The 25,502-nt window shown below is 44.9% G+C and overlaps 1 protein-coding gene across 1 annotated transcript in view; it reads left to right on the forward strand.

The window, feature by feature from the left end:
* Positions 1-1,596: 1,596 nt before the first annotated feature.
* LOC309558506 (nuclear factor 7, ovary-like) overlaps positions 1,597-25,502 on the forward strand; it is a gene marked incomplete at its 3' end in the record, with an annotated part of 54,191 nt that continues 30,285 nt past the window's right edge. The window contains exons 1-3 of the mRNA XM_082261586.1: positions 1,597-1,802; positions 21,784-21,858; positions 24,295-24,530. Of these exons, the coding sequence (XP_082117712.1) occupies positions 1,640-1,802; positions 21,784-21,858; positions 24,295-24,530 (474 nt within the window). The 5' untranslated portion in view covers positions 1,597-1,639. The remainder of the gene's footprint in view (positions 1,803-21,783; positions 21,859-24,294; positions 24,531-25,502) is intronic.

The following is a 25,502-nucleotide window of genomic DNA, read 5'->3' on the forward strand; positions in this document are numbered from 1 at the left end:
TTATTCACATTTGCATTATATTAGTTCACATATTGTATACCATGTATTTTGGCGCAGCACTTCTGCCATTTTCATTTCAATGAGTAGCTTGAAATGAACGGATTCACATAAAAGATACAAACTTCCCATCACTAGTGTGCAGTGAGGGCTTCCTGGTGGGTTTAATCCGAACACGCCGGAGCCCATCACTAATAATAAGCACACAGACAGCTGCTCCTATTAGGGATCAACCGATTATCGGCAAAGTCGATATGCACTTTCCCCGATATATCGGAATCGGCACCTGAGGTTACCCATTTTTCGGGAAAGTGCTGCCTGTAGCTAGAGGCATCACCCTGGTACCGGCGTCCATAGCCGACGGTCGGCTGTCTTGTAATGACAACCGATGAGGCTAAGAAGCCGCTCAGCTGTCATTACAAGGAGCGGGAGGGGACGCCCCCCCCCCCCTTCCCTGGCTCGCCCGGGTCTCCCGTCCCACCAGGAGACCCGGGCAACCAGCCTGCACTGCCGCCGAAGAGAAGCCCCGGTCAAAGCCACATTCGGCTCTGATCGGATCTCCATGCAAAAACCCGGAAGTGATGTCATGACCTCACTTCCGAGTACTCGGCGCCAGATTTAAAAAAAACACAGCATTCAAAACAGCCAAACTTGGCGTTTTTAATGCTTTTAAGTGCAGAGGAGGGGTTTGGGGTCTTTTAGGACCCCAGATCCCTCCACAAGAGTACATGCCAAGTAAAATATATATATATTTTTTAAATGTACAAAAGAAATTGGCCATTATTGGCCGACACTGATACGCGATGACCAAAATATCAGTATCGACAATGAAAAACTGATATCGGTGGATCCCTAGCTTCTACTCCAACCAATTAGAGACGCAAAGGATCACATGACCAACTGCTTCCAATCCGCAACCAGCACTGGCCTGAATTGGAAAGATAAGGAGCCAGATTGCTGGAAACACAGAGCATTCATCCCATCACTACCGGTGCCCATCCCTATAAGTAATAATGTACCCTGGTTGCAAGTGGACTGAAACACGCCCATCCCCTGTGACCCCCCCCCCACAATGGGGGCACAGTTTCGTCATAAACACCCCCTATATCTAAAAATGTTAATTGGTCTCCAAGAAAATGGCGGCTCCCAGCATTTGTGAATAAAAAAAAAAACTTTCTTAATACTTTACAAAAGAGGGAAGCGGTTGGCGCCCTGCCCCCGCTCCCTGTCCCTAAACTTCCTTTATATCGACATGGTTGGGAGTCGGGACAAAGAGGACGTTGAACCCGGAGGCGGATGTAAACGTCCTCCTAACGATTCCGAACAAAGACCGGAAGTGATGTCACGAGAGGCGGGGGAAATGAGAACGCACCATATGCTATTCCCCGCCCCCTTAGCTGACCTCACTTCCGGCTGTGTGTGGTGTGTTCCGGTGTGGTCGCTGAGAGCGGAGCTGTGTGTCGGTTGTCTGCGTTGTTCTGTGTGAGAAGTCCGAGCTTCTTCCTTCCCCGGATACCGATCACCTCCGACCTCTCTACCGCTACCCTTCCACCACCGACCTCTGTCTGAGGAGAACCTTCCCCGCCGTACGGAACACTTTTCCCGCTCTTCTGCCTCACACACACCACGTGACCCCTCCAACATGGCCGCCCTGAGCCCAGCGAAAGAGCCAGAGAGCATGGAGGAGGAGGAGGGGAGCTTCCCCGAGGAGGAGGAGGAGGAAGAAGAAGAGGAGACCATGGAGGAGGAATTCACCGTACAGATCGGGGCCACCTACTCCTGTAAGAGGAGCGACGGCACCTACCGTGAGTACTTACCTCATATCTCTATAATTCTACCCCTCCCCCATCTACCTACCTCACCCCTCCCCCCACCTACCGTGAGTACTTACCTCATATCTCTATAATTCTACCCCTCCCCCATCTACCTACCTCACCCCTCCCCCCACCTACCGTGAGTACTTACCTCATATCTCTATATATTACCCCTCCCCCATCTACCTACCTCACCCCTCCCCACCTACCGTGAGTACTTACCTCATATCTCTATATATTACCCCTCCCCCATCTACCTACCTCACCCCTCCCCCCACCTACCGTGAGTACTTACCTCATATCTCTATATATTACCCCTCCCCCATCTACCTACCTCACCCCTCCCCCCACCTACCGTGAGTACTTACCTCATATATCTCTATAATATTATCCCTCCCCCCATCTACCTACCTCACCCCTCCCCACCTACTGTGAGTACTTACCTCATATATCTCTATAATATTACCCCTCCCCCCACCTACCTACCTCACCCCTCCCCCCACCTACCGTGAGTACTTACCTCATATCTCTATATTACCCCTCCCCCATCTACCTACCTCACCCCTCCCCCCACCTACCGTGAGTACTTACCTCATATCTCTATAATATTACCCCTCCCCCCACCTACTACCTACCTCACCCCACCTACTGTGAGTACTTACCTCATATCTCTATAATATTACCCCTCCCCCACCACCTACCTACCTCACCCCTCCATCATCTCCCCCCCCCACTCCTTTAAGAAGCAGGACGGCATGAATACCTCATACCAGTATAATAAGGGGATATGGAGGAGGTGAAGTGTTTGTACCCCATAGTGATGTGCGGATCCCAGGTATAAGAAGTGAAGTGTTGGTAAATGAAGTTGTGGGCGTGTCTAACATGAAATGTGAGAATTCTATGAATTGCACTCAGAAGAAGGCTTGGTGATGACGCAAGGTAAAAGATTAATACAATGGTGTAAATGATGACCAAAAAACCATATAAAGTAATCAGTGCTTATGGAATTGCACAAGATGAACAGTCCAATCATCCGAGGAGGAGGGGGGGGTGTGTGTGTGGGGGGGTGTGTAGGAGGAGGAGGAGGGGGGGGTGTGTAGGAGGAGGAGGAGGAGGAGGGGGGGGTGTGTAGGAGGAGGAGGAGGGGGGGGTGTGTAGGAGGAGGAGGGGGGTGTGTAGGAGGAGGAGGGGGGGGTGTGGAGGAGGAGGGGGGGGTGTGGAGGAGGAGGGGGGGTGTGTGTAGGAGGAGGAGGGGGGGTGTGTGTAGGAGGAGGAGGGGGGGTGTGTGTAGGAGGAGGAGGGGGGGGGTGTGTAGGAGGAGGAGGGGGGGTGTGTAGGAGGAGGAGGGGGGGGTGTGTAGGAGGAGGAGGGGGGGGTGTGTGTAGGAGAGGGGGGGTGTGTGTAGGAGAGGGGGGGTGTGTGTAGGAGAGGGGGGGTGTGTGTAGGAGGAGGAGGAGGGGGGGTGTGTGTAGGAGGAGGAGGAGGGGGGGTGTGTGTAGGAGGAGGAGGAGGGGGGGTGTGTGTAGGAGGAGGAGGAGGGGGGGTGTGTGTAGGAGGAGGAGGAGGGGGGGTGTGTGTAGGAGGAGGGGGGGGGTGTGTGTAGGAGGAGGAGGAGGGGGGGTGTGTGTAGGAGGAGGAGGAGGGGGGGGTGTGTGTAGGAGGAGGGGGGGGGGGTGTGTGTAGGAGGAGGAGGGGGGGGGTGTGTGTAGGAGGAGGAGGGGGGGGGGTGTGTGTAGGAGGAGGAGGGGGGGGGTGTGTGTAGGAGGAGGAGGAGGGGGGTTGTGTGTAGGAGGAGGGGGGGGGGGGTGTGTGTAGGAGGAGGGGGGGGGGTGTGTGTAGGAGGAGGAGGGGGGGGTGTGTGTAGGAGGAGGAGGAGGAGGGGGGGTGTAGGAGGAGGAGGAGGGGGGGTGTGTGTAGGAGGGGGGGTGTAGAAGGAGGAGGAGAGGGGGGGTGTGTGTAGGAGGAGGAGGGGGGTGTGTGTAGGGGGGGTGTATGAGGAGTGTGTGTGGAATCTGTGGGGGTGTGTGTGTGTAGGGGGGGGGGGGTGTGTGTGTGGAATCTGTGGGGGTGTGTGTGTGTGGGGGGGGGTGTGTGTGTGTGTGGAATCTGTGGGGGGGGGTGTGTAGGAAGAGGGGGGGTGTGTGTGGAATCTGTGGGGGTGTGTGTAGGAGGAGTGTGTGTAGGGGGGGTGTAGGAGTGTGTGTAGGAGGAGGGGGGTGTGTGTGGAATCTGTGGGGGGGGGGTAGTACCATTTTAAAATCAATAATAAATGAAAAGGTACTCGCTAACAAAGCAGATAAAAGAACAGTAAGGCAAGTGTCCAGTCAGGGTCCGCCGTAGTGGTAAAGCTCTTCCGGTAGGTAGTGTGTTCCACGTACTGGAAGTGTGTTCCATGGAGGCAGGAAGTGGTGCCCACCACCTACCCTCATCTCTATACCTACCGTGAGTACTCTCCCCATGTATGTCTATACACCACCCCTCCCCCCAAGTACCTACCAACTCGCGCTGCCAGGTTGGTTTTCTTTGTTGATGTGTTAAGTGGGGAGGGGCAGTCTCATCTGCGCCTTACAAGGGGCGGCCTCATCATTCTTTAAAATTTTTTACATGTATTTAGCAAAAAATACACCTTCACCCTTCTTGCTACTGACCAAACTTACCTTTTTCCAACTCCGCCCCGTCCAAGATGGACTGGGTAATGTTAGGATCTATACTGGTATGGACTGGGTAATGTTAGGATCTATACTGGTATGGACTGGGTAATGTTAGGATCTATACTGGTATGGACTGGGTAATGTTAGGATCTATACTGGTATGGACTGGGTAATGTGTTAGGATCTATACTGGTATGGACTGGGTAATGTGTTAGGATCTATACTGGTATGGACTGGGTAATGTGTTAGGATCTATACTGGTATGGACTGGGTAATGTGTTAGGATCTATACTGGTATGGACTGGGTAATATGTTAGGATCTATACTGGTATGGACTGGGTAATGTTAGGATCTATACTGGTATGGACTGGGTAATGTGTTAGGATCTATACTGGTATGGACTGGGTAATATGTTAGGATCTATACTGGTATGGACTGGGTAATGTTAGGATCTATACTAGTATGGACTGGGTATTGTGTTAGGATCTATACTGGTATGGACTGGGTAATGTGTTAGGATCTATACTGGTATGGACTGGGTATTGTGTTAGGATCTATACTGGTATGGACTGGGTATTGTGTTAGGATCTATACTGGTATGGACTGGGTAATGTGTTAGGATCTATACTGGTATGGACTGGGTATTGTGTTAGGATCTATACTGGTATGGACTGGGTATTGTGTTAGGATCTATACTGGTATGGACTGGGTAATGTGTTAGGAAGGAAAGGATGCCACATCGGTTGATGGAAATGAAAATTATCACCCTACAGAGGGCAGAATTCAAAGACACCCCGGAGTCTATTTTGCTGAAATTTCATTGCAGCAACTCTATATGGTCCTCAGTAGTTTGTGTGACCCCCCCCCCCCCCCCCCACGTGCTTGTATGCATGACTGATAATATCAGGGCATGCTCTTCATGAGAGGACGGGCGGCGTCATGGGATGTGGACCAGCGCATCCCAGAGGCCCTGAACAGACTGAGGTGCAACCTGGAGGCATCAGATGGAGGTCCCAGAGGTGTTCTGTTGGATTTAGGTCAGGCGAGTGTGGGGGGCCATTCAATGGTATAAATTCCTTCATCCTCCAGGAACTGACTGAACACTCTCACCACGAGGCCGGGCATTCTCATGCACCAGGTGGAACCCAGGGCCCAATGCACCAGCGTAGGGTCTGACAATGGGTTCAATTGTTTCATCCCGATAACGTTCTCCAGACTCTTTCACGTCTGTCATATGTGCTCAGGGTGAACCTGCTCTCATCTGTAAAAAGCACAAGGTGCCAGTGGAGGGCCTGCCAATTCTGGTGTTCAGTGGCAAATTCCAATTGCTCCCTGCGGTGCCGGGCAGTGAGCACAGGGGTGCCTAAGAGGATATCGGGCCATTTGACCTTAGCCAAGTGCAAAACTAATGAAAAACTGTTAGAGGAAAAAATGGCAGCGGCCTCCACCTGTAAAACCATTCCGGTTTTGGAGGTTGTTTCATTGTTGCCCATCGTTAGTGCCTGTTGCTAATCGAACACCAAAACAGCTGAAACTGAATAACAACCCCCTCTGCTACTTAACTGATCAGATCAATATCCCAGCAGTTTATTTGACTTAAAACTATAACCACTTACCGCATACTAACGTACCGGTACGTCGGGTAACTTTGCGGGGTCATACCGGGATGATGCCTCTAGTTAGAGGCATCATCCCGGTACTGTGGTTTGAAGCCGACGGTCGGCTTTCCGTCTGTAATGACCGATGCGGCTCGGGAGCCGCTCGATCGTTACCCGGGTGAGTGGGAGGGGACGTCCCTCCCCCCCTCCCGCCGAGGGGACGTCCCTCCCCCCCTCCCGCCGCCTTCCGTGGCTTTGCTCAGGGCCCTCGTCCCACCGGGAGCCCCGGGCACCCAGTCGACACGTCCGCCGGCTGGATGGAGTCCCGATGAATGCCGGAAACGGCATCGATCGGGTCTCAGTTGACGTAACCCGGAGGCGTCCATGACGTCACTTCCGGGTTACTGTGCTACAAAAGGCAGCAGATTTGAAAAAACGGCTGTATGCAAAAACGCAGTTTTCGGCGTTTTACATACAGGGAAATGTAGTGGAGGGGTTTTGGGTCTTTTAGACCCTCGATCCCTCCATAAAGAGTACCTGTCACTACATATTGGTGTCACAAGGGATGTTTACATTGCTTGTGACAGCAATAAAAGTGATCAGATTTTTATTATTTTTTTAAAGGAAAAAATAGGAAAAAAAATAAAAAATTAGCCGTCACCGTTAGCCTGCGCACAAAAGAAAACTTATACGGAAGTCGAGCTGTGAATGAAATCGTCGTTCAAACCACACATGTGAGGTATCGCCGCGATCGCCAGAGCGTGAGCAATAATTAAAAAAAAAAAGAGCTACACTCTAACTCTAAACTGGAAACCGTTAAATAAATTTAAAGCGTCGCAGATTGAGATCTCTATTGACCGTAGTTTTATATTTCACAATATACAAAAAAAATGGGCTAACTTTACTGTTTAGTATTTTTTAAATGCAGTGAAATGTGATTTTTCTAATTTTTTCCAAAAAAAATGGCGTTTTAAAGACCGCTGTGCAAATGCCGCGTGACAAAAAATATTGCAATGACCACCATTTTATTCTCCAGAGTCTTTGCTAAAAGAATATATATGTTTGGGGGTTCTAAGTAGTTTTCTAGGAAAAAATACTGATTTTAACTTGTGAACAAAAAGTGTCCGAAATGGGGCTGGGGCTTAAGTGGTTAATGAATAAAAAGTGCGCCTTTCATTTTTTTTTTTTTTTTTTTGAGCAGTGTAATATACGCACCTTCTACAGATCTGTCTGTATATTGTATTTCATGTAATATACGCACCTTCTACAGATCTGTCTGTATTTCATGTAATATGTAAACCCTCCACAAATCTGTTTATGTACTGTAAATGGGAGTATACACCATATATATTGTACTGTGTACACTATTGTATCCTCTTGCCTCTCTTCTCCAATTTTATTGGTGGTTTTTAATCCTTTGGATTCATGTTGAAGATTTTGAATGACATTTTAGGATTAAAACAGGTTTTGTTACTGCCGGAAATGGTTTATTGTGCAATGAGCTGTGGGATTTATAATTACAATTTTTATAATTGAGCAGGATGTAGGTTTTTTTTTTTTTTTAAGTGGACTCAGTCCTCCTTTTTATATTAACATGTAGGACTGAGGGCAAAACCTTTTTTTATTTTTGAGTAATGGAGAGCATTTTATTTTTAGCTGCCACGTACAGTGCATCCGGAAAGTATTTACAGCGCTTCACTGTTTCCACATTTTCTTATGTTACAGCCTTTATTCCAAAATTGTTTAACCACTTTACCACCGGAGGATTTTACTGTATTGCGTCCAGGCCACTTTTTGCGATTCAGCACTGTGCGACTTTAACTGACAATTGCGCGGTCGTGCGATGCTGTACCCAAACAAAATTTACGTCCTTTTTTTTTCCCACAAACAGAGCTTTCTTTTGGTGGTATTTGATCACCTGTGCGATTTTTTTTTTTTATTATTTTTTTTTTTCTTTGCGCTATAAACAAAAAAGAGCGTTTATTTTGAAAAAATAACAATATTTTTAAAACATTTTTATATGAAATTCCCCCCAAAAAAATCTAAAAATCAAATTTTTTTTACGTTTTTGGCCAATTTGTTTTCTGCTACATATGTTTGGTAAAAAAAATCACAATAAACGTATTTTGATTGGTTTGCACAAAAATTATTGCGTTTACTAACTACGGGAAAGATTTCTGTCATTTTTGGTATTTTTTTTTTTTTTTTTTTTAACACGTAATGGCGGCGATCTGCGATTTTTTTTTTTTTTTTCTTTTTTTTTTTTTCTGGATTGCGTCAGACAGATCGGACCCTTGACTGACATTTTTGACACTTTTGGGGGTACCAGTGACATTACTGCGGTAATCAGTGCTATACATATGCACTGTTACTGTAAAAATGACACTGGCAGGGAAGGGGTTAATTTTATTGGAGAGGGAGGGGTTAATGTATGCCTGGTGCTTACTAACGTGTGTGGGGGGAGATGACTGAGTGAGTCAGGGACAGATCGGATGTTCAGCTATGCTGAACCCTGCAATCTGACCCTGCCTGTCACTTAGGAGATCCGCCCGCTCTGTTTACACAAGCGGGCGGATCTCCAAATTTGATTCCCCGACGATCGGGGAAGAGCAGCGGCGGGAGCGCGCCTCCAGCGGCGCGCGAGCGCCGCCTACAGGGGGAGGAGTCCAGCGACGTAGGTCGCTGGACGGAATCGAGCCACTTTGCCGCAGTACAGTCAATGTGACCGGTCGGCAAGTGGTTAAATTAATTGTTTTCCTCATCTCTACTAACAGTATCACATAATGACAACATGAAAGAAGTTTGTTTGAAATCTTTTCAAATTTATTAAAAAATAAAAAAAATGAAAATCATCCCATGTACATAATTATCTTGCATTATAAGTCTTTTTTTGGACAGTTTCTCCCATTCTTTGCAGGGTTTCTCAAGCCGTATCAGGTTGGATGGATGGATGGGGGGGGGCTCAGTGCACAGCCATTTTCAGATCTCTCCAGAGATGTTCAAGTCTGGGCTCTGGCTGGGCCACTCAATGACATTCACATCCCGTAGCCACTCCTTTATCTTGGCTGTGTGCTTAGGGTTGTTGTCCTGTTGGAAGATGAACCTTTTGCCCCCAGGTCCAGAGCACTCTGGAGCAGGTTTTCATCAAGGATGTCTCTGTACATTGCTGCATTCATCTTCCCCTGGATCCTGGCTACTCTCCCAGTTTCTGCCGTAGAAAAAACATCCCTTCAGCATCATGATGCTGCCACCGCCATGCTTCTCTGTAGGGATGGTATTGGCCAGGTGATGAGTGGTGCCTGGTTTCCTCCACACATGACGCTTGCCATTCAGGCCAAAGACTTCAATCTGTTTTATCATACCAGAGAATTGTATCTCATGGTCTGAGAGTCCTTCAGGTGCCTTTTGGCAAACTCCAGGCGGGATGCACCTGCCTTTTACTGAGGAGTGGCTTCCGTCTGGCGGCTCTACCATACAGGCCTGATTGGTGGAGCGCTGCAGAGATGGTTTTTACTTTTGGAAGGTTCTCATCTTTCCACAGAGAAAAGCTGGAGCTCTGTCAGTGACCATCGGGTTCTTGATGACCTCCCTGACTAAAGCCCTTCTCTCCCAATCACTCAGTTTGGCCAGGCAGCCCGCTCTAGGAAGAGTCCTGGTGGTTACAAACTTCTTCCATTTACGGATGATGGAGGCCACTGTGCTCATTGGGACCTTCAATGCTGCAGAAATTTTTCTATACCCTTCCCCAGATCTGTGCCTCCATACAATCCTGTCTGAGGTCTACAGTCTATTCCGTGGACTTCATGGCTTGGTTTGTGCTGACATGCATCGGTAACTGTGGGACCTTTAGACAGGTGTGTGCCTTTCCATATGTCCAATCAACGGGATTTTCCACAGGTGGACTCCAAGTTGTAGAAACATCTCAATGATGATCAGTGGAAACAGTATGCACCTGAGCTCAATCTTGAGTGTCATGGCAAAAGCACACAATCAGATTATCGAACGATCTGTCATCCGTTTTTTGTGGCATGCTAGTCTGATGTGGAAAGTGAAGAGGTTTTTTTTCATACAAATTTACCCGTACGACAGAATTCTACTTCAGAAGTGATGTCATGTGTTGGATTGTTTTGTATGTCTTCTTTCATCTCTGAGCATGCCTAGTCTTGCTCTTAAATTTTTTTTATGTTGAGAACTGTACTAATGAGACGGAAATCGAACGTTGTGTTGACGGACGATAAATTTTATAGCCTGCACATCAGGATTTTTTCTGCCGATTAAGTCTGATTTGGCTGTTGAAAGCACCATACTAACAATCCAAAAATCGGCAGATTGGTCGTCGGATGAAATTTCCCTTCAGATTTTCTTATCGTGTGTATGGGGCTTTATGTACATGTGTTTAAAAAAAAAAAATCCCATTTGCAAAGATTTCAAACAAACTTCTTTCACGTTGTCATTATGGGGTCTTGTGTGAAGAATTTTGAGGAAAATAATGCGTTTAATCTAGGGATACACCGATCCAATATTCGGATCGGATATCGGCGCCGATATGGCCATTATAGCTGGTTTGGGGGGATCGGTAACCTTGACCGATCCACTGGTGATCTGTTTTTTGCTGCAGTAGTAGTATGGGATGGGAGCCGCTACTTCCTGTATAGTCCTGGCTCACAGGCGTAGAGTGATCCTATATAGTCCTGGCTCACAGGCGTAGAGTGATCCTATATAGTCCTGGCTCACAGGCGGAGTGATCCTATATAGTCCTGGCTCACAGGCGGAGTGATCCTATATAGTCCTGGCTCACAGGCGGAGTGATCCTGTATAGTCCTGGCTCACAGGCGGAGTGATATCAGATACACTCAATCTGTTAAAGAGGTTGTAAACGGATAATTTTTTTTTTCTTTTCTTTACATCCTGAAAGATAAAGACATAATTAGCTAGTATGCATCGCATACTAGCTCATTATCAAATACTTACCTTAGAACGAGCCCTTGCCGCGCCGCTCTCACCTCTGACGGGCGACATGTACAGTCGCCCGTCTATCGGGATCGCGGCATCCGGCCATCTGATTGGCCGGAGCCGCGGTGACGTCACTCCCGCGCACGTGCGCGGGAGCAGACGGTCACGGCACAGGGCTCTGAAGGAACGGCACGATCTGCCGTTCCTTCAGAGCGCATGCGCCAGTGACCTCACTGGCTGCATCAAATGTAAATATCTCCTAAACGGTACATGTTTAGGAGATATTTACAGTACCTATAGGTAAGCCTTAACATAGGCTTACCTATAGGTACAACTTCCTGAGGAGGGTTTACTTCCTCTTTAATGGAGGAGCCGTACACATGCGGCTTTGCTCTGTACTGCAGCCGCTTGCTTTGTGTTCCGGTATCGGTGATTTCACAACACCAGATATCAGTATTGGGTCCAAAAAAGTCGGATCGGTGCATTCCTAATTTAATCCATTTTGAAATAAGGCTGTAATATAACAAAATGTGGAAAACGTGAAGCGCTGGGAATACTTTACGGATGCACTGTATCTCCTATTGCGGAGAAGGCCTTTCACTTCTGTCCCATATCAACCACAGGAAGCGAGGATCCCTGGTTTTCACCAGACCTTCAGAACTGTCTTCATTGGTAGATTCCCCTCTAGTCTTGTTCTAGGGACAACCCAAAATTTGGGATTTTGTTTCACTTTTCTAGCAGTACACAAGGGTGAATCTCCCTTATGAGGCCAGCAATAAAAATATGCACCCTTCATAATGATGCTCAATCTTAAATCGCCCCATTCTAAGATGAAACTAATAGTTTTACATGATGCAGAAGCATCTACACAAGTAGAAGACCCAACACTGCAGGTGATTTATTCCTACCAAGGAAATCTATCTTGGCACACTGGTACTGACTAGTATTCCAGCTTTTCTCCTCATCGTTCATCTAACCGTGACTCCAGTGCTGAGGGAGGAGGTACATCTTCAGGCATCCAATGTCCTTCTAATCAGCCTGTGATGTCATTGGTTGTTAGGACAACAGCAGTTGGCTGGCACAATGCCCAAGGTTCTAATGCTGCACGTTAAAAACCTGCAGCTTTGTGTAAAAAAAAAAAAAAAAAAAAAAAACAGGCTTAATCCGCCTGCTGGTTTGTTGATGTTTGGGAAGTTTAGGCATTTTCAGGGGCAAGGTTCCCTTAAAGAATCCAGAAGGCACTGCAAGGTGTCATGGTTGAAAATGCTCTTCTAATCTCTTTTATACTTTTAATCAATTATTACTTTAATTAAAAACTTTTACCTTTTTTTTATTGTTTATTCCTTAACTTTACATGGTTGAATGTGTGAATTGTCGAAATGCTGGTGTAGAGATGTGAAAACACATTGTGTGTGTGTGATAAACGGTCTTGCACTTGTGCTTATTAGTTGTTGTTCCAGTTTGCTGTAGATGGTCTCTTTCACTCCAGTTGTGCTCTACTCCCAAAATGTGCTCCTCACTGGTTTCAAATTCTTCCTTTTAATTGGTAAGAAGACAGCTGAATTTTGATATCAAGATTTTGTTCTCTGTTTGGAGTAGAGATGGAAAGGCCTGGAAAAAAATAGAAAACATTGAATATTGTTTTTGTTTTTCTGTAAAAATGATAGAATACCATGTCATAGATTATCGAACAGGAAGACACCTTAATGAAAGATATATATATATATATATATATATAGATGGATGGATGGAGATTGGAAGATAGAGATATAATTTTTAAGCAAAGACTCTGGAAAATAAAATCGCGGTCATTGAAATATTTCTTTGTCTCGTGGTATTTGTGCAGCAGTCGTTCAAATGCATTTTTTTGGGGAAAAAATAAATTTCAATGCATTTAAAAAAAAATACAGCCATATTTTTTTTTTAATATGGGGTAAAGATGATATAACACCAGGTAAATAGATACAGAATGTAGCACTGCCCCTAGGGAGCTGCTGAGATTGGATTCCCCTGGGTTACCCATAGCAACAGTCCGTTAAAACTTATCACTAACTCTTGGCTTAGACAATGAACAGTCCAAGGGATGTGTTTTTTTTTTGGTATTTTATTTTAGAACTTGAGTGGGATGCTTAAACTATGAACTATGCATAGTTTCTAAGGACAACTGACTGCAAAATGCTGCAAGGCCTCTATCTTCACTTCATTGGCAAGGTGAAGCAAAGAATATGGACTTGCACTTTAATTACGCTTCAGGGTTTAACTTGGCACCCATTTCTCACTCTGTGTGCTGACCTTCTGTCCACTGACTCTCTCCTGGAGTGGTCCCTGTACTGTGCAGACCCCTGGCAAGCTCCCAGGTACATGCTAGGGTGTATGTGGTGTGTGCGTGTTTATGTATATGTGTGTGTATGTGTGTGTGTGTGTATATATATATATATATATATATATATATATATATATATATATATATAGTAATCCCCCCGCTACATCGCGGTTCAGTTTTTGCGGTCCCGGTAATTCGCGTTTTTTTTTGTAATGTTATTTTACTATATAAATCATTAAAAATGAAAGATTTTTGTGTTTTCCATAGCTCTTGCTCTGTCTCTAAGTATCTTTTATGTGTTTAAATGAGTTTCTATTGTTTTAAGTGTGTTTAAAGACCTTAAAATGCTTTTACACGTACAGTGACAGTAAAAAAAAATCATGGCTACAATGCATTTTAATAGGGTTTTTCTATTTCGCGGAATTTCACTTTTCGCGGCTGGGTCCGGAACGTAACCCCCCGCAATGGAGGGGGGTTTACTGTGTGCGTGTGTGTGTGTATGTGTGTATATATATATATATATATATTGTACATATATAAAAAGGCCTCCTGAAAACGCAAGCGCTAAACGCGGGTGAACGCATTTTTGCGTTTGAAACGCAGAGAATCACACGTTCGAACGCAAATTGCTTTCCAAAAAACGTCCCTCAACTCAACTGCCTGTAAATGACTAAACGACTCAGTGTACATGGACAGATAAGATAACATGCAGTAGGGTTCAGGGGCTTCTGAAAAAAAAACGCCCAACTGCTCCTAAACGGCCGTTTACAAGTTGCAGTGTACATCATGAGCCCTTTGGATGCGCAAGCTTCTGTCTCTGTGTATTGGGCTGGGCCTTGTCACTTCTAATGACAACACCACCACTGACTGGGTTTTAGTATCCTCTGCCTGCAGATCAGTCTGCGTATGAGTACTTCCTCTTCAGTCTATTATAAAAGTTTTTTTTTTAACCCAAGCTCAGCCGCTATATATTATATCCAGGAGCTGGAGTTCAGTGCTCTGGCTGGGGCGTTCAACTCCCAAGGTAGTAGATATTAGAATTATAGCTGTTGCTGCTTTTGCAGCCTTCCCAATAGCATACAAAAATCTTTAAAATGATGGGGTGTGTGTGTATATGTGTATATGTGTGTGTGTGTGTGTGTGTGTGTGTATATATATATATATATATATATATATATATATATATATATATACACACACACAGTAAAACCTTGGATTGCGAGCATAATTCGTTCCGGAAGCATGCTTGTAATCCAAAGCACTCTTATATCAAAGCAAGTTTCCCCATAAGAAATAATGGAAACTCAGATGATTCGTTCCACAACCATTTATTCATAAATCCTTCAATTTATAGTCCATATAAAAAGATTATAGCAATGTGATAGGTGGTGTAACCATAAAATGTCCATCCACAAATAGCCGCTTCCACAAGGGGATTGGAAGCAAAATCCAGCAGGAGCTACAGAGTATCAAAAAAGAGAGGCGCCTCTAAGTGTAGCAAAATGGTTCCATTTAATGAAGGTACAACATTTAGCAACTCACATGGTTGATGAATAAAACAGGCACATCTAAGGATGCAGGCACCCGGGGTAAAGCTCTCCACATAGACCATCTTCTGAACCACCGGCTGCTAGTCTGTAATCCTGACTGGGAAGACCACCCTGGAGTAAAGCGATCTGATAGCGAGGGGCAGCATGGAAGGGATGACGTAGATGGTGGTGCGGAGGATGGTCTATGTGGACAGCTTTACCCCGGATGCCTGCATACTTAGATGTGCCTGTTTTAATCATCAACCACGTGATTTGCTAAATGTTGTACCTTCATTAAATGTAACCATATTGCTACACTTAGAAGCGCCTCTCTTCTTCTTTTATACTCAGCTGTGACTTGAGGCTACTTGTATATCAAGACATCGCTTGTATATCAAGTCAAAATTTATTTGAAAATTTTGCTTGTCTTGCAAAGCGCTCTTAAACCAAGTTACTCTCAAACCAAGGTTTTACTGTGTATGTATGTATGTGTGTAATATATATATATATATATATATATATATATATATATATATATAATATAATGTGTGTGTGTATATATACTTTTTCTTCTAACATGCATCCCCAAAAAGGGAAGGGAGGCGGTGTTAAAATAAAAAACAATCAAGGTAGTTACTAGCACATAGAAAAAAGAACCAAATGGAGAGAATTCAGGCACAAGACAATTTCTTGAGCTTGATTTATTCTTTTTTCCTCTCCTGAGGCTGACGTATGGTAACTTTAACTTTCAGCTCCTTCAACATATTTTCTATGGGATTAGGATCTAGAGACTGGCTAGGCCACTCCAGGACCTTAATGTGATTTGTACTTGAACCACTCCTTTGTTGCCTTGGCCATGTGATGTTGGAATACCCATTCATGACCTGTTTTTAGTGCCCTGGCTGAGGGAAGGAGGTTCTCACTTAAGATTTGTCAGGACATGGTCCCGTCCCATCGCCCCTTTCATGCTGTGAAGTTGCCCTCTTAGCATAAAAACATCCCCCAGCATTATGTTTCCCCCCTCTTGGGGTCATCGGCAGCATTCCTCCTTCAAGAGTTGGGTTGATACCAAAGAGCTTGTTTTTTGTCTCATCTGACCACAACACTTTCACCCAGTTCTCTGAATAATTCAGATTTTCATTAGCAAACTTCAGACGGTACATGTGCTTTCTTGAGCAGGGGAACCTTGTGGGCTATGCAGGATTTCAGTCCTTCACAGCGTAGTGTTACCAATTGTTTTCTTGGTGGCTATGATCTCAGCTGCCTTTTAGACCATTGATGAGATTCCCCCATGTAGTTCTGGGCTGATTCCAAACCGTTCTCATGATCATTGAAACTCCACGCGGTGAGATCTTGCATGGAGTCCAAGACCGAGGGACATTGATTGTTATTGTATGTTTCTTCCATTTGGAAATAACCGCACCGACTGTTGTCACCCTCTCACCAAGCTGCTTCGCGATGGTCTTGTAGGCCCATTCCAGCCTTGTGTAAGTATACAATCTTGTTCCTGACCTCCTTGGACAGCTCTTTGGTCTTGTGAAGAGTCATGTTCCTCCTTTCCCTATGAAGGCGGATTCTACTAGAGCACTGAGTGCCTCTTGGGCTTTTCGCCATCAGGCGTCAGTGCTGCAAGGCGGCAAGTTGGTTGTCTGTGCACACGTTAACAAAATTCTCCAAGGTAGATGTGTTGGCATCTTTGGATGCCTCTTTTGGCTGCAAGGTTTTGCAGGCTGCTGTCTAAAATAACTTTTTTCTCTTTTGAGGGTGTAGGTTTTTTTTTTTGTTTTTTTTTTTTTTTACTGGGTGAGCTCCAGTTGTTCCTGGTTGAGCTCCATGCTACCTGGTTGGCTAATTTTAGCCTTGGAATTACATTTATTTCTTGTGTTTTTTCCCACCCCTCATGCAAATACTGCTTTGATGTCCCAATGGTCAAGAAGATATGGAGCTGCATCTGTCAATGAATGGTATAGAAAACTGGATTTTTGGCTTACCGTAAAATCCTTTTCTCTGAAGTTCATTGGCAGACGCAGCACCTGCTTCTCTAATTATGAGTGCGATGGGTTTTTTTCACTGCTTGCAATGAAACTGAGGGCTGTAGCAGAGTGTGGGTGTATTCCTGCAGCGACTGCCCCATAGGTGTCTGTGGTAGCTTTTTCCTGCCTAGTCCTACTCCTGTAGGGGGCAGCATAACCCAATAGTCAAGATATGCTGCTGCATCTGTCAATGAACTTCAGAGAAAAGGATTTTACGGCATGTCAAAAATCCAGTTTTTTTTTTTTGCTTTTGATAGTGGAGAGCGTAGAACACGTGTCTTTTATTGCTCTCTGTGCCCCCTTTAAGAAGTTTTAGCCTCTCTGTTGTTCTTATTTACTATAATCATTGAAAGTAAAAGCAAATCCTTAATTTTGGGTTATCCCCAAAAAGTAAGTGGAAATTTTCCAATGGGGACACTAGATCTGGGTGTCCCTAAGGAATTCCCTTAATTTGCAGGGATTTCCTCTCACTTCCTGTTTGGCTGTGGGACAGGAAGTGATGCAAAACCTCTGCAGTAGGACACCCATGGCGAAAAAAACTGACGGGTTGGAACGCGTCTTTACTCTGTCCAAAATTAAGTTTTGCCCATAGTTCTACTTTAAATTTTGTGTGGCCTTTGATGTGGGGAGGGGGCGGTATCAGGAAAGTTATCCCAGTGTATGCTTTTATCCCATATAACATTGAATACAAACCCCTTTGTTCTCCTCCTTGGGTTAGATTTACGGACAGACAGGATGGTTTTACTATAGTTGAGCGATGACGATGAACCAGCCGATTCAATCCACCTATGGCCTACTTTAGTGTTGGCTGTAATTGAGAAGACATCTTGGTATGCATTTTTTTAGGCCGAATGGCACTCATGGAAACCGCAGACTGATCTGTTCCAATTAGCTCATTCACCTGTGCATTAAAGCGGACCTTCAGTCGTATTTTTTCTTTCCACTATTAAATCTGCTGCCCTTGTTTTAACTTTGGAAAGTAAAACCCCTTTTCTCTTACGTCCTCAGACAGTCGCCGCCCACTAATTAAGTCTTCACCAATGGGTATTGACTTCCTCTCCATAGGAGTAATTAGCCTAGGCTAAAGACATCATGCACAGCTCTGTTTTGTGAGTTTGCCAGCAAGGGAGGAGGGGTGAGTCATAGAAGGGCCCAATGAGAGCTGCAGAGCTGGAGGGGGCTGAATGAGGGCGGTTATAACAGGAGACTGCAGAGATCCATGTGGAATTATCGAGAGAAGAGGAATGTGCAGGCAAGCAGTTGTGTGTAATCCAGGAAGTGAACAGGCAGCAGCTTCAGCTGCCCACAGTTAAAATGGCTGCCGCCAGACTTTGTGGAGGGAGATTACTACAGCATATATGGCAAGTACAGAATCAGTATATAATATGCAAAGTGGTTGGAGGGAAGCTTCAGAATGGAAAAAGTTTTTATTACAAATTATGTGAGCAGACTGCAGTTCCTCTTTAACATTCATCCTGAACAATGCGTGCTTTCAAACAGGCTTTCTCACTGAGGCACAGATAAAGAAAACGTGAAAGAGCCCAAAATTCTGCCTACTGGCTTAACCATTTTACTGCTGGGTCTTTATAGACCTGACAGCAGGGGGGTTTCACACACAATCCGTTGGGTGCAAACACCAGGATTGTGTGAAACTGACAGGCAGCCGCCTGATTCCCTCCACACACCCCTGGTACCACGATCTGCACTGCTAAACGTTCAGTGGAGCCCAAAGGGAGACATGCAGGGTCTTTTAGATCCTGCTTGTCATTTAAAGAGAAACTGTCCCCTATGTGATCTAAAAAAAAAAAAAAAAAAAAATGTGTATATATCAGGCCTCGACAAATCCCGGGCGCCAGGTCGCATTTGCGACTAGAATTAGCGACCTGGCGCCTGGGGTGCCCTGCAGGATGTGTCCTGTCCCTTTTGCACCCCCCACCTCCTCTTCGAGTTCACGGACTTCCGCGGCGTCCAAAAATTTAGTCCCCGGCTTTTCGGCTTTCTTCTGTGAGATGAGAAGCTATGGGAACTGGCGCCCTCTTGTGGTGGCCGGGAGTAATGCATGTTCTCAATGCCAAAGAGGAGAAGAGAGGGAATTTTTTTAAGGCTTCATCTCTCTGTCCAGTTACCTTTGCTTAAAGGTAAGTGGACAGGGAGTGTGGTTATTATTATTTTATTTTTTAAATGTAAAAAAATAAATAATAATTTTTTCTTTTTTTTTTTTTAATTTTTTTTCCTCATCGCCGTGCCACAGCCGAAGGCCCCTTTCACACGGGCTGTCTGATCAGGTCCGCCTGTCAGTTTTTCAGGCAGACCTGATCGGACCGTTCAGTCTCCTCTATGGAGCAGTAATCTGCCGCCATCTGACTCTGCCCGCCAAAAACAGACGGATGGTGGTTCTATTTTCTATCCATCCCGTGGATCGGATCAGATGGCATCGGATGGAAAGAGACCGACAGTCTGTTTCCATCCAATTGCGCTATAGAGGAGAGTGGGGTTCTAGTCCTATTTATGTGTAAATTTAGTATCCGTTTTATTAAATAAAGCTTGGTTGTTAGTTTAAAAAAAAAAACAAAAAAAAAAACTGGCTCCTAACTTTTTTAGCTGGCTCCTAGATTTCAGGCAAATTTGTCAAGCCCTGGTATATATATATATATATATATATATATATATATATATATATATATATATATATATATATATATATATATATATATATATATATATATATATATATATATATATATATAATGTATATATTTTGCAAAGTTACACCCAAGCACATGATTCTCTCTCCCCCCCCCCCCCCAAAAAAAAAATAAGTCTAAGGCCCCCCCCCCCCACCACATATGCATGTACAAATGTAAATGCATGCATCGGGGGTGTCGCCAGGTAAAATCATTGATTGCAATGCATGTAGCATATCCTGGCGCACGACTGAGAGCAATAATACTAGCACAAGAACACCTCTGTAACTGATGACCTATAGGGGGGCAATTGAGGCATCACCTATAGAAAATATAGGGCCTGGAGACTAGAACAGTGAGTCCCTGGGACCGGGGACCTCCCTGATTCAAGACAAGTGGGTCCACGAGCTGATTCGGTCCAGCTACAAGATCGAGTTTCAAGGCTACTCCTCCAGAAAGGTTCTCCCCTACCTACCTGTGTACAGGGGGTTCGCCACTTGGCTCCCCCAGTGTGTGGTCTCCATTGCCCTCGTGGGATCTCAACTTGGTGCTGTCGGTACTTCAGGAACAAATATTCTCGAAATTTCTCTCCTTGCATTGTCCCAGAAGGTAGCCGCCTTGGTGGATTTTTCTTCTGCACGTAAGGTGTCGGAGCTGGCAGCTTTGGTCTTGTCCTACCTTTCTTGGTGGTTCCTGGAGATAAAGTGGTGCTTCGTCCTTGTCAGTCGTTCCTTTCTAAGCTTGTTTCTGGTTTCCTTTTGAATGAAGACATGGTATTGCCTTCCCTGTGTCCTAAGCTTAGGCATACTAAGGAGATTGCTTTGCATTCTCTGGCTGTGGTTCGAGCGTCCGGGATATACCTGCGGTGACTGAGTCGATTAGGAAATCAGACTCGCTATTTGTCCATATGGATGTACCTTCCAAGGGTTTTGGCTGCATTTGCCGCAACCATTTCCAAATGGATCAGACAGATTGTGGTGCAGGCCTATTTAATCAAGGGTCAGGTTCTCTTTCCCTGTTAAGGCGCATTTTATGTGGGTGCTTAGTGCCTCCTGGGCCTTCAGGCCTCAGTGATGCAGGTTTGAAAGGTGGCCACTGGTCGTCTGTGCACACTTTCACAAAATTTTTACAAAGTGGATTTGCTGGCATCTGCGGATGCTGGTTTGGCCGTAAGGTTTTGCTGGCTGCTCTTTGAGAGGACCAGTCCTCTTTGAGGGTGTATGTTTCAGGTGAGCTCCAGTTGTTACTGGTTGAGCTCCGTGTTGCCTGGTTGGCTAGGTTTAGCCTTTGGGAATTTATTTCTGCTTTGTTTTTTTTTTCCTACCGCTTATGTTTTGTTACTGCATTGGGACGTCCCAATGGTCAAGATTCTGGAGCTGTGTCCGTCAATGAATGAAAGAGAAAATTCGATTTTTTTTTTTTTTTTTTCTTACCGTAAAACCCTTTTCTCTGTTCATTGACCGACACAGCACCCACCCCCCTGTTGAGTTGGGTTATATTTCTTCTGTCACTGCTTGCAGCAAAACAGTTTTTATTGAAGAATTATTCAAGCATACAGCGTAGTACACAACATTTGCATGAAGGAAAAGATAACAAATAAAAAAAAAAAAAGGTAACCGTAACAAACTTGCGCTTAAGGCGTGGAAGATGTAAGCAACATGTGTGAGTTGAACATAACATAGGCCGTTCAAAAGTACAATATTCATGCAAGACCAGAGAAATAAGTATGCCCCCCGGGGGATTGCATTCAGGGTAGGCCCACACTACCTACTAGCACATTTGCCCTACCTCTCCAGACCATCTGAGTGTGCCTATTGCAGGAAGTGGGAGTATATCCCATGGGACTGCCCCATAGGCGTGGTAAAGCTTTTTACTGCCTAGTGTCCTACTCCTGTAGGGGGCAGCATAACCCAATGGTCTAGAAGATTTTGCAGCTATGTCAATGAACATCAGCAAAGAGGATTTTACGGTAAGACAAAAATCCAATTTTTTTTAAGTGTGTAAAAAAACATATGGCATCAAAAGGGTTAATAGAATGCTAGTATTGAAGTCCCCCCCCCCCCCTCCCAATTAACCAAAGTAAATACAGCTTTAATCCTGACTATAATAAATAAAATACAACATGCAAACAACCTATTACACCTTCCCTTCAACCCATTTATCAGGAGTCCTATTAATGCCCATTGTTCTTTGTCTTGTAGATGATGCTGAAGTGGTGAAGACCAGAATGAATAAGCGTGCCGGAAGGGAGGAATATTACGTCCATTACGTTGGCTGTAAGTAAAGACCTAACATAAGCACCATCAAACATTTATTTACCTCTCCTGTGAGTGTTAGTGGGCAACAGGAACGTTTCTCCAGCAATTAGTAACACCCGCTAGCAGAGTTTGGGGTGTTGTGACCCCTGTGGCCTGTAGAAGCATAGAGGGTGTCAAAAAGACAGTCTGCCAGGACAGAAAACGGCTGTAGCTGGGGAGAATTTTAGAGGATCTCTGCATGTAATAGAAAAGGCTTGCCATGCAGAGAAGAGTCAGTACACCCTCTGCTAGCCAAGATAAGTAATATGAAAACAGAGTTGCACTTCGAAGCCAAAAAGTAAAGTTCTTTTCAGTCTTTGGGTGTCCTTAAATCATCACCTGCACATCCACTGTGCAATGTGAAAGACAAATTATTTATAATGTGGGGTTTTTTTTTTTTTTTTGGTTTAAAACCTTTTTTAATGCCCGTTGTGAAAAAAAAAAGATACATTTTTCAAAGTGGTATGTTAAAGCTATGGAATGGACATGCTTAACCCCTTGGAGCCGGCGCCTCCTGAGCCTTTAGGGTTTTAGGACGCCGGGAGGCGAGACGGGCTTTATGACCAGGTGACCGCCAAGATTTACTGTCATGGTGGTCACATGATTGGAAAGCTTCTGATTGCAAGCAGTGATCTTGAGCTTTCCGCTGCTGGTGACTGCCGGGAGCGCATGCTCTCAGCACATCTGTATTTGCACTGATGCACACAAATATACGGCTGCTCACCGTAAAGGCCCACCCATAGAGAGGCTGCATATTTGCATGCAGTCGGTGTTCTGCCGGAAACTCCCAACCACTTCACTTCTGGTGACTCTACACCAGGAATCATTTTGACCAGTTGGTGTTTTTACAGAACATGGCAGCCTTTACACTCCGGAACACGCTAGGAGTGGACGTGGTTGGTCTGTCCGTTAATTATCCCCGCCTTGCAGGCAGCCTTGTTGGTTACTACTGGGCAGACTGAAAATGTCCACTCATTATAGCGTGAACCGTCTATACGCTGCCGCATGTTCTGTGAAAACATCAAGTGGTCGAAATCTCCAATCATTCCTCCTGTACAGTCACCGAAAGTGGCATAGTTGGAGTTCTCGGCAGAGGTTAAAGTGGAACTATGCTGCATCTGAGCACCACAAACTAAAAACACTATTTCGTTTTTAATTTTCAAAGAAAGCTTCCACCCAGTCCCCATCCATCCATCCATGTCTCTGCTTTGTTGAGAATTCACTTTGAAAAACACCTCCCTTACGTTCTTGGCCATGGCCATCTTGAGTAAAGGCAGATTCATGTAGGGATGCACCGATCCAACTTTATTGGACCCGATACTGATATCGATATCTGGCGTTGTGAAATCGTCGATACCGGAACCGATCCGGAGCTACACACAAAGCAAGCGGCCTGCAGTACAGGGCAAAGCCGCTGCTTCATGTGTACGGCTCCTCCATTCACAGGCGCAGTGCATCTGATATCACTCTGCCTGTGAGCTGGACTATACAGGAAGTAGCGGCTCCCATCCCATACTATTACTGCACCAAGTAAGGGATGGCTGAGCCGTTACCAAGCAAAAACCAGGTCGGCCAGTGGATCGGTCAATGTTACCGATCCCCCGATCCATCTAAAATGGCCATATCGGCGCCGATATCCGATCCAAATATCGGATCGGTGCATCCCTAGATTCATGTAGCATTTACTTCCTGGAATCCATCTGCCCTTAGCTCACACATGCAGGCAAGAGGCTGTGCTTAACTGATAGCCCCACCTAAAGCCTTGAGATGTACGATATCATTTGCCTAGGGCAGAAACCAGGAAGATACTGAAGAAATGTAAAATATTAAGTCAATATGATCTAGTTGATGTGTTGACAAATGCTAGCAGCATAAGGGCTCATGCACAATGCAGTCTAATGAAAAAGCTGCTTTGAGCTTTTATTTCAGCTTAAGAAGCTTTTACTTTTTTGCATGTTTTTATTGAGATTTTTTGAGCGTGAGCGTTTTTGCACAAACCCTCTCCCCAGCCAATTTTCTTATTTTTTTGTGTGTTTTTGAGCTTCTTTGAGCTTTTTCATGCTCATTCGCGCGTTATTGGCCACTTGGGTGTCTTTTCTTCTCGAAAGCTCCTCGCAATTTTTTTTTTTTTCCCTTACTGCTTGTAAGAGCATGTGCGGGTAAACTCCTGAAAATGCCCATAGTGTGCATGGACACATTGGCTAACATGGAGGATTTTTTCCAAGCAAACCAAATAAGCTCCTAAAAGCCTGTAAGAGCCGCTTCTTTGAGCTGCAGTGTGCATTAACCCTAAGGATTAAAAAGTAAATATTAAATTGTTTTCATTTCATTGAATTTCGATTTTTCTATTTTTGTATAACATCCGGTTGTAGCCTTTTCCTCGTCTCATTATAAAACTATCTGCTAACTTTACAGTGAACTGCCGCCAAAATGAGTGGGTGGATAAAACCCGTTTGGTGCTGGTCAAGCCAGTAGACAAGAAAGAGGAAGAAGATGCAGCAAATGAGGAAGATGATGCAGCGAATGAGGAAGAGGACGCAGCAGATGAAAACAATCAGGAGACCTCTAAAAATGGAAATGAGCCCCAAAAAGAGGATGAGCCTGAAAATGAGGATGAGCTTGAAAAAGAGGAGGATGAGCCTCAACCGAAGGTAATACAAAACATGAATCCTGTCTATCCATCCAGGTAGCTCTGATCACAGCTGGGAATTATTTAATGGTCCTAAAGAATAACTCCACTTTTGTTGGAAAAAAAAAATATAAAAAATTTCCATCTGGGCGCGCTATGTGCATTGCAGGGATTTTAACATACTTTGTTGCAGATTCCTTTTTTTTTGGGTTCTGAAGAAATAGCGTTTTGTGTCTATGTGCAGAGGGATCTGTATGGAAGTGATTTTATAATTAGCTGCTGTACCTGCAAGGTTTCGAGTGAGGAAAGTGGCAGGATCTGTGTCCCTTTAGACGTGATTTCCCTTTTTGGAGTTTCTCACCTTTGTTTCATCAGACCAGAGAATTTTGTTTCTCATCGCCTTCAGGTGCCTTTTTGGCAAACTCCAGGTGGGCTGTCATGTGCTTTTTACAGAGTGGTTTCCGTCCGGACCGATGGTCCGTTTCCATCGATTTCCCCATAGAGATGTATGGGGAACTGACAGCTGTGTCTCTGCACACAGCACGGAGACACAGCTGTCATCCTCCTTCTCAGTGGGGGATCCGCGGATTGATCCCCCCGCTGAGATAAACGGAATCCGTCCGATGGACGGGCTGTGTGAAAGAGCCCTTAAGGATAATCAGTGGAAACGGGATGCACCTGAGCTCAATTTTGAGTGTCATGGCAAAGGGTATGAATACTTATCTCATGGTACATGTGTTTTTTTTCCTTTTCTTTTAAAAAAAGTTGCAAAGATTTCTTTAACATTGTCATTATGGGGTATTGTTTGTAGAATTTTGAGGAAAACGATGAATTTATAAATTGTGGAATAAGGCTGTAACATAAAATGTGGAATAAGGGAAGCGCTGTGAATACTTTCCAGGCGCACTGTACATGGACACACAGCGTTTTACTGAGTTCAGTTCAGAGGCTTGGGCAACAAAAAACACCAAAGCACCTAAGGCTCGTTTCACAC

The sequence above is a fragment of the Pelophylax lessonae genome, assembly GCF_965119305.1.
Source record: "Pelophylax lessonae genome assembly, chromosome: 6".
NCBI lineage: Eukaryota > Metazoa > Chordata > Amphibia > Anura > Ranidae > Pelophylax > Pelophylax lessonae.